Source organism: Callospermophilus lateralis, chromosome 7, assembly GCF_048772815.1.
Source record: "Callospermophilus lateralis isolate mCalLat2 chromosome 7, mCalLat2.hap1, whole genome shotgun sequence".
In the NCBI taxonomy this organism is placed as follows: Eukaryota; Metazoa; Chordata; class Mammalia; order Rodentia; family Sciuridae; genus Callospermophilus; species Callospermophilus lateralis.
In genome coordinates this window covers 42772642-42781642 of record NC_135311.1, presented here as the reverse complement: position 1 = coordinate 42781642, position 9001 = coordinate 42772642, and the positions used below count along the sequence as shown (strand labels likewise).

The window sequence follows — 9001 nt, the reverse complement described above, 5'->3', positions numbered from 1 at the left end:
TCACACTCTGGAGACTAACAGACACACAGTTTGATGTGCCCCCTGCCCAACACTCTGGCGCCTGCAGACTCAAAAGACCGAAGTCTACCCCAGAGACAGGACCAGAACCAGCACCTGATGCACCCCAGGAGGAAGGGACCAGGGTGGGACACAGTTGCAGGAGAGATGCAGGGTGAATGCCCCCACCCTCCCACATCTGGGGAGGAGGCGGCCAGGAGGGTGCTCCAGACTGACTCAGGCTGGCTCACCTCCCACTAGAGGGCTGCGCCAGACTTGGTTTTCAAATTCCTGGGCAGCTGGCACCCCCTGTAGTCAGACAGGGATGCTGCAGGGCAGGGCTTGTTCCATCCCTAGTGCCAGCTGGGGGTTTTCTCTCCTCTCATCTCCAGGCCTTGCCAGGAAGCCAGCCAGGTCAGTCACTGTGATTATTACTGTTGCCACATTTTAAGGATGAGAGAAATGACAAGTGTCTTGCTCAAGGTCAATGAGCTAGACAATGTTGGTTCCCTAGCTTGGGTCTCCAGAGAGCAAGGATCTTTCCCTTCCAAGAGGGCTTTGTTCCAACCCCTCAGAGCCTCCCTAGATCCCCAGGAAACACCGCTTCTCTAAACCTAGAACAAACAGACAGAGCAGCCATAGGAAGAAGTAAAAACTATTTACAAATGTACAACAGAAATGGAAGTCTTAGCACTCCCAATAGGGAAGTGATTGAGGGCTCAGCTGAGAGAGGCCTTCACGTGGAGGCTCAGAAGATGAAGTTCAGATGTCCTGGTATCCAGCAGTGTGAATGGGTGAGTGAGAGGCTCGTGGATGGGAGGCCAAGCCTTCTCTGTTGGCTTTTTGCTGCGCCATCGGGCTGGTCGAAATCTAAACACATAAGTCAATACATGGGTTTTCTTTCTAGCTTCTACCCTGCAGTTCACAGTCATGGCTCTGGGCCCCAGGAGGCAGGACAAAGGAGAGGGCTGGTACCCCAAGTAATGCAAGGGCCCTTGGGGGGCACCATGGGTTATCTACCCTACTGCACTCCTAATGCTCCACTTCATATATTTCACATGGGATTTCAAGTACAAATTTCCATAAAAAAAAAGAGCCAGGCACAGTGGCACATGACTATAATTCTAGTGGCCTGGGAGGCTGATGCAGGAGGATCACAAGTTCAAAGCCAGCCTCAGCAAAAGTGAGGCACTAAGTAACTTAGTGAGAACCTGTCTCTAAATAAAATACAAAATAGGGCTGGGGATGTGGCTCAGGGGTCGAGTGCCCTGAGTTCAATTCCCTGTCCCCCTCCCCCACAAAAAAGAATCTCCTTTATAACATAAATAACTAGTCTCAGTCCTCATTAATAACTGAGGAAACTGAGGCCTAGAAAGGTAAGGGACTGGCCAAGGCCAACTAGCAAATTAGTGGTGCAGTCTTTTCTCTTTGTCTCTTCATCAACACCTGGGAGTGCTCTGAAACCTGGAACCCGCACACTCAGGTTCATATTTCCGTTCCTTAAGCTCCATGTGCTTCAGCTTCAGGGCCAGCCCAACCTCAGGAGCCTCCCCCAACACATGTGTGACCCACAGACATCCCTCTCCCAATGCACACCCACTATTCCTCACCTCCTGTAAAGCTGCAGCCTCGCCACTCCCTCGGGGGCCCTGCCCATGTGTTGGAGATGTGGGCCCAGGGAGCTCTGTGGGACGGTGTTGACGGGAATATTGTGGCGAGAACCGTGTGTGCAGTTGGTCCCCTTGCTCAGGGTCCCACTCCGTGCCTTCCTCCTGCTGCATCCAAGTAGCTGCAGACATGTACCTGGGGCGTGATAGACCAATGCAGGGAGTCACTACCCACCTTGGCCTGGTCCCCCTGACCACTCTCACCCTCAGCTTGGAAAGCACAGAGCCCAGGGTTCCCAGCCAGGAGTCTCATCCCGGCTGCATTTCCCCTCTATCCCATTTCTTAGGGCAAGAACCTAGAAGGAAAATGAATAGGGATGTTCCAAGAGGCTCCCAGAGTGCCCTGGAGAAAACCCCAAAGGAAAGAACAATGGGTGACAGGGCCTGGGAGCTGGGGTCAGGGACCAAAGAAGAAAACCCAGCGTTATCTCACCCCACTCCGACCAGCCCCAGAGGTCCACCACTTGAGCCTTCAGTTTACCAACTCACTTGGGTCCCAGTGGCATACAAATGGTCAAATACCAGTTGTTGGCACAGCCCTGGTCGAAGGGGTTGTTGTTCCGGAGTGATTTGCCCTGGAGGAAGATTGGGAAGGGAAGAGGAGCTCAGAATCAGCAGGACTGGGCAAGGCCATCTCCCAGTGACTAATCCTAAGTCAGTCAGCTAAGCCAGGGCTCATCCCAGGCCTGGAGCAAGATTCTAAGGGCAGGGGAGCCCAAGAGTGACCCAGGGCCTCCTGCCTTCCTATGCTCCTCAGATGAGTGACCTCCCTCGACCCACTTGTGAGCAGCTCTCCCCAGACAGTGCTGACACTGCACTCCTTTCTCCTGCCTTCTCAGGGCTCCTCATCATCCTGTGCCTCCCTGTGCAAGATCCTTGTTCTGTCTCCATTGGCCACACCTGTCCTCTTAAGTCATCCTTCCAGACACCGCCCCCCTTTTTTAAAAAAATATTTTTTAGTTGTTGATAGACCTTATTATTTTTTTTTAATTTGTATGGGGTGCTGAGGATCAAACTCAGTGCCTCACACATGCTAGACAAGTTCTGCCACTGAGCTACAACCCCGGCCCCTTTCAGATACCTTTTAAACTCTTCCTTGTGCTGCTCAATTGCTCCAAAGACAATGTCACCAACCCACTCCCACTTTATTTCCCCACCTCTCATTTTTTTTTTCTAAAATTATGCCTTAATTGGATTTCACTATTGGAAAGACAGGGGCAGTGGGGAGGCCCAATCATAGTTTCCTAGTCAAAAATCACATGGCCCAGGAAAATCTGGGCTGAAGGCCTTTAGTACACAAAGCAGTAAAGGTCAAGCTCAAAGTAAATGCAGAACACAGGGCTGATGAATAAGGGCCAAGCACAGAGTCTCAGGTGGAAGGAGGACCAGATATGGCAGTGGTGGGCTGGGGACTAAAAGGATGGGAGGTGATGAGCAGGTAGGCTCCTCTGTCTGTTCACTGTCTTGGGGTCTGCAGCATCCCCTCCCCCACTGATGCTGCCCACCAGTCTTACTGAAAGAGCCTTTAGTCAAGAGATTGCCATACTAAAGAAATCCCAGGGCAAAGATGCCCACCCCTATCATTCCTATTCAACACTAAAAAGAAAAAGCAATAAAGATACACAGATTGGAAAGAAGGTAATGAAACTGTTCTTCACAGATGACAATTTTCTATGTAGAATGTACAAGAGCCACAAAATGCTGAGGGAGAACTCAGTGATTGAGCACCCCTGATTCAACCCCTAGTCCTAGAAAAACAACACTAAGGACTCCTGCTCTTGGGAAGATGCTATGACGAAAATGGAATGACAAGTCACAGATTGCAAGAAGAGATTTGCAAAACCTAGATCTGAATCTGATGTAGAAAACTCATAAAACTAAATAAGAAAAAAAACGTTTTTTCAAATGGGCAAAAGATTGGAGTAAACGCTTTTGGGGGGAGTGGGTACCACGGATTGAATATAGCGACACTCAAACACTGAGCCACATCCCCAGTCCAATTTTTTTTGTATTTTATTAGAGACAGGGTCTCACAGAGTTGCTTAGTGCCTCGCTTTGCTGAGGCTGGCTTTGAACTCGGAATCCTCCTGTCTCAGCCTCCCAAGCTGCTGGGATTACAGGTGTGCGCCACTGTGCCCTGCCAGGAGTAAACATTTTACCAAAGACCCACTGAAGTCCAAACAGACATGAAAATAGGCTCAACATCATTACTCATTAGGAAAACACAACCTGGAACCTTAATGAAATACTACGACTCATTTAATAAGACAGGTTTGATTAAAAGACAAAGCAAAATAACAAAGGTCAGTGTGAGGGGCTGGGGTTGTGGCTCAGTGGTAGAATGCTTGCCTAGTGTGTGTGAGGCACTGAATTCGATTCTTAACACTGCATATAAATAAATAAAAGGTCAACTGATACCTAAAAGATATTTGAAAAAAAAGTGTGAAATGTTGGTGAGGATGTGAAGCAACTGGACTTCCCAAACATTGCTGGTAGAATTTAGAAACCTTACAGTTATTTTGGAAGACAAATTTGGCAATTTCCTACAAAGTTCCACACGTGTTTACCTTATGACTCAGCAATGCCACCCTTAAGAATTTATTCAACAAATATAAAAACTTATGTTCACAAGCCTGTGCATCAATCTTTGGGGCAGCTTTATTTATAACTACCCCAAACTAGCTAGGCATAGTGGCCCACACCTATAATCCCAGAGGCTTGGGAGCCTGAAGCAAGAGGATGGCAAGTTCAAAGTCAGCCTCAGCAACTTAGTGATGCGCTAAGCAACTTAGTGAGACCCTGTCTCAAAATTAAAAAAAAAAAAAAAATTTAAACATAATGGGAGGGGTGCTAGGAATGTGGTTCAGTGATTAAACACCCCCGGGTTCAATTTCTAGTACGAAAAAAACAAAAGAAAACAAACAAAAATACTTGTAAAATCTAGATATAATGTAAAAAATCCTTCGTTTGATGAATGTATAAACAATCTATAGGGCATCCATACGCTTCTACACAGCAATAAAAGGAAATAAAATACTGATATGAGCGACAACATGGATGAATCTCAAATACATTGTCCTAAATAAATAAAGCCAGAGAAAAGAAGGCAATGACTCCATTTACATGTGATCCTGGAAAAAAAGAAAAACCAGAAGAACATAGGGAGAGAGACTGACAACAACAGGTGAATGAAAGGATATTCTGGAGTAACGAAACTGCCTAAACTTGATCATGCTGGAGAATGCAGGACAGTATCCATTTGTCAAAATCCCTTATCCTAGACTAAAAGGGTGAATTTTGCCATTTTAATTTATTCCACAATAAATGAGTTTTTGTGGTTGTTGTTTTTTTTTTAAATCCCACCATGGCTCCCAGGTTTCCACTTCATCAAAACTAAATTTCACGCTCAACTTTTAGGGGCTTTTTAATCTTGACTCCCACGGGGTCAACTTCATTGCCCATGCCACCTTGGGTTTGATTTAGAATCGTTCCTTCCTCATTTCCTTAACATCCTACTTTCGGGTTTCTGTGCCTTTTGGCAATGGTGTGCCTCTCACAGACAACACCCTCCTGTCTTCCACCTTTGCAAAATCACACCTAGGACAGGAAGAGTGGCACGTCCTCCTCTACAATGCTGGCCTCGCCAAACTCAGTTTCTTGCAGGCTGCTACACCACTCAGGACCCACCCCCGTCTCAAGCATTTTCCTAGGTGTCTGCTGGTGTTATTCTGATCGCAGGGTTCTTATCAACACAAGCGCAGGATGCAGCCATCCCTCAAATAACAGGCTCTCCATGCAATGCACCCACGAGGAAGAATGACCACTGAGCTCCAGGGGGAGGAAAGATTCGAGCTGCATCTTAAGGGGTGGGTCTGGAAGGACTCATGAGGCACCATCAGGACCAAGGGCAGTGTAGATCAGCCAAAAGTGCCGGATTCCCAAAGATGCAAGATGCCTCAGCACCATCTGATATTGCAGTACTCGCTTACCTTGCTCAATGACACAGCCTGTATCATCAGGATCAGAATGACAGGCAGCAGGAGTACCAAGACGGGTACAGCTACTGCGATGCTGTGCATACACAAGCTAAGATGAACAGACAAACTGTTCTCTCCTGGCCCCGCCCAATGACCAACACGCCCTCATTAGCCCTGCCCTGGCTAACCCGCCCACCCACTTTTTCCTCCCTGGACTGGACAATTAATCCAGCACACGCAAGAGAAACCTCACCCCACCATGCTGTCCTCCCGCTTGACCCTTTTCAACCTTCATTACCCCACTTCTTGGCCTCCCTAGATTCTTAACTCCATAGTCCATCCTACCACGCCCATCTCCCTGACCCCACTCGCCTTCAACCTGTCTTTCATAGGTCCTCCCAAATAGCTTCTCCCTTTAGCCTTGCCCACAACATCAGCCCTCCCTCGGTTAACCCCGCCTCTTGGCTGTCCTGCACCTTGGCTGTCCGTCCCTCCCCACAACCCATTCTCTTCCCAGTGTGGGCCCTTGGGACTGGGTGGATACACCATGGCTGAGTCCAGCGACAAGGGCATGTGTCTTGTAAGAATGAGAAAAAGCACACTGGCAGCCAGAAGAACAACCAGATAAAGGCACAGGGACACCAGCAGCAGCACGAATACGCGGAAATTTTTTTGACCTACACAATTGTTTACCCACAGGCAGTGGTGGTCAAAGTCCTAGGTGAGAGAAGGCAGACCTTGAGGGTCTATTTGGCTTAGCCCAATACCCCAAAATCTTGAGGCCCCCCCTCAACCCATCCCCTAGACCTCCTGCTCTTGGCCCTGCAAGTGAGCCCCCATCTCCAGGGTTAAACCAGTATGTCCATGGATAGAGCTCAGTTAGGACGCCATGGCTCATCAGGTCATTTGTCATGAGTGAGGTCTTTAGAGACAAGACCTGCCTGTGTCACTTTGAGCAGGATACAGAAAAGCTCTGAAGCTGTACTTTTTCAGATACTGGGTAAGGATGAGAAGAATTTCTTGCCCAGCCAGCCTTCTGTACTTGGAAACCCGTGCAAGGTGTGCACATGAGAGAAGAGCACTCGGAACCCCGGAAATCCTCAATTGGACACCCAGAGGTGGACAGGCAATGATACCCAGAACAGGGAAGAAGCCGGCCTAAAGTTATGGGTATCTAGTATCAGCAAGCTAGTGGGACAGTCACTGCCTTTCCTCCCCTTGACTCCACCAGGCTCAGCACAGATGGTGCCCTTTGCATGTCAGCACCTGTGCAAGCAAGGCCAGCGTCTCAGGACAAGTGCATAACTGGAGGCAATAACATATATAAGTGACCAAGAGTGGCTGAGAGCCACTTGTACCAGTGTGGGAAGATGATCTCATACCCACCCCTGGACCACATATGATGTGAGGTTCCTGGTCCTGGCCAGGTGCCCTGGGATGGGTTGGTGAGTGTACAGGAAGGAGGAGTACTTACCTCCACACAGATATTACAGAAGGGACAGTGGTGGGTCCGGGGTGGATGATGGAAAGAACACTTCGAGCACCACTGCAGGCGAAAGGTCGTGTTGTTCACTCGTGCTATGTATTGAATGTTGGGGTCCTCTTCTAAGGAGCCTTGCAAGGGAAGATATTTGGACAGTGGCAGGAGGCCCTTCTACCACTCTACTGCTTAGGGCTGCCCCATAGCATCAATGGGCAACAAGAAGGGTGGGGAGGAGGAGGGCAGGGGAATCCTGGTCCCTGTTGAATAAGCTGACGACTCAGATGGGCGGCAGTCAGGGAGAAAGGGCTGTTCAGGCACAGGAGCTCTATACAGAGCTCTCCCCTTTTGGAATAGTGATCAGTGCTTGAAGTCGTGTGTAAAATGGGAAGGAGGAGGAGTGAACTGCGTGGTTTGGAAGAGCCTGCTGGCCTCTCTTGCCAGCCTGCCCAGTCCTTCCTTCTAAAGCAGCTGGAACACCTCCAGGATTCTGTTTTTTCGCACTTCAGTTGCTTGGGAAATGAAGTGCCAGGGCACAAGTAATGATGACATGGAGGGAAGGGCTCCTGAGGCCACCGGGGTGAGGGGTGGGGTTGAGGGGGGTTAGCATGTTTAAAATCACCCCTATAGGCATCAGCCCTTGGGATACCACCTCTTTCTCCAGGGGTCTGAGGCCTTACCTTTGTGTAAAATTCCTGGGTCTGACCCGTTGAGGAAAATGAGGCTGCAGAAGGACACTATAAAGAATAGGCCCGAAACCACGGCAAATTCCCACTGCCCATTATGAGCCAACCGCTGGCACCTGAAACCAAAGCCAGACTCAGTCCTAGTCTGGGGAAACCCAGAGCTCCCCACAAGGCCTATTTCACCTGAGGTAGGACTCACTCGCCTTAAGGACAGATCTAAATATCCAGGTTAGAGACAGACCATGGAGACTCCACAAAATGTCACCAGCATTACCAGTCTCTCATAGTTCCCGAAATGCGTCATGCACTCCAGACCTCTGTGCTTTCACATTGGGTTCCCTCTAACTCTATATCCTCCTTCCCCTGCTGACCCTCTCTCTCCACTTCCCTCCCTGCCTCTGTACTGTCCTTGTCTATTTTCTCTTCTGTGTCTAAGACACTGACACCTTCCATGGGAGACTCACGGAAAGGCGAAGAAGATGCCACTTATTGTAATAAGAAGCATTGCATTAAAAGCTGGAAACAGGCTTGGTTTCAGCCATGAGGATTCGATCGGAGGTTCATTTGGGGGCATGATACTCTGTGAAGAGGCCATGGCTAGACCACCAAGTCTCACAGACTGAAGCCACCAACGAACTCTTCTGGGTAGGCACCCAGACTGCCATGACAACACAAGTGACATCACAGAGGTTCTGGAATTGGGGCTCTGGCTTCTTCCAGTGACTTCTGAGATCAACCTTCCCCCACCCCCACATACGCACATGTTGTAGACTGGGACATCCTGCTCTTATGATAGTAGCTTTGTTGGAGCTTGTGATGATGTGATGTGGTTTGTTCCAAAGGTTCAAAGGCTGGAGGGTTGGTCCTCAGTGATGAGGTGGTAGAACCTGAAAGAGGTGGGCCTAGTGGGAGGTAACTCAGTCACTCTGCAAGATGCCCTCTCAAGGGAGTAATGGACTTCTCATGGGCCCCCATTTGCTCCTGTAAGAGGGAGTTGTTATAAAAAGAGCCAGATTGGTCCCTCCCCGTTTTCTGACCACGCAATCTTGTGAACACCCTCACCAGAGATCACTTGCAGGAGCTGCCAAATCTTGGATACTGAGTTAAACAAACCTTACCTCCTTATAAATCATCTGTTCTCGGATATTTTGTTAGAGCAACAGAAAGCAGGCTAATACAGAGGCCATAAAATAT

The 9001-nt window shown here is 48.9% G+C and overlaps 1 protein-coding gene across 1 annotated transcript; it reads right to left on the bottom strand.

Annotated features, from left to right (window-relative positions):
- Window positions 1-759: 759 nt before the first annotated feature.
- On the bottom strand, window positions 760-8402 carry LOC143641959 (palmitoyltransferase ZDHHC19-like). Its single transcript, XM_077110059.1, has 8 exons — window positions 8272-8402; window positions 7802-7923; window positions 7116-7255; window positions 6186-6358; window positions 5654-5735; window positions 2154-2239; window positions 1608-1800; window positions 760-867 (listed from the first exon to the last, which is right to left on the bottom strand). The coding sequence occupies exons 1-8, from the start codon at window positions 8400-8402 to the stop codon at window positions 760-762; spliced, it is 1035 nt and encodes a 344-aa protein (XP_076966174.1).
- Window positions 8403-9001: the final 599 nt, after the last annotated feature.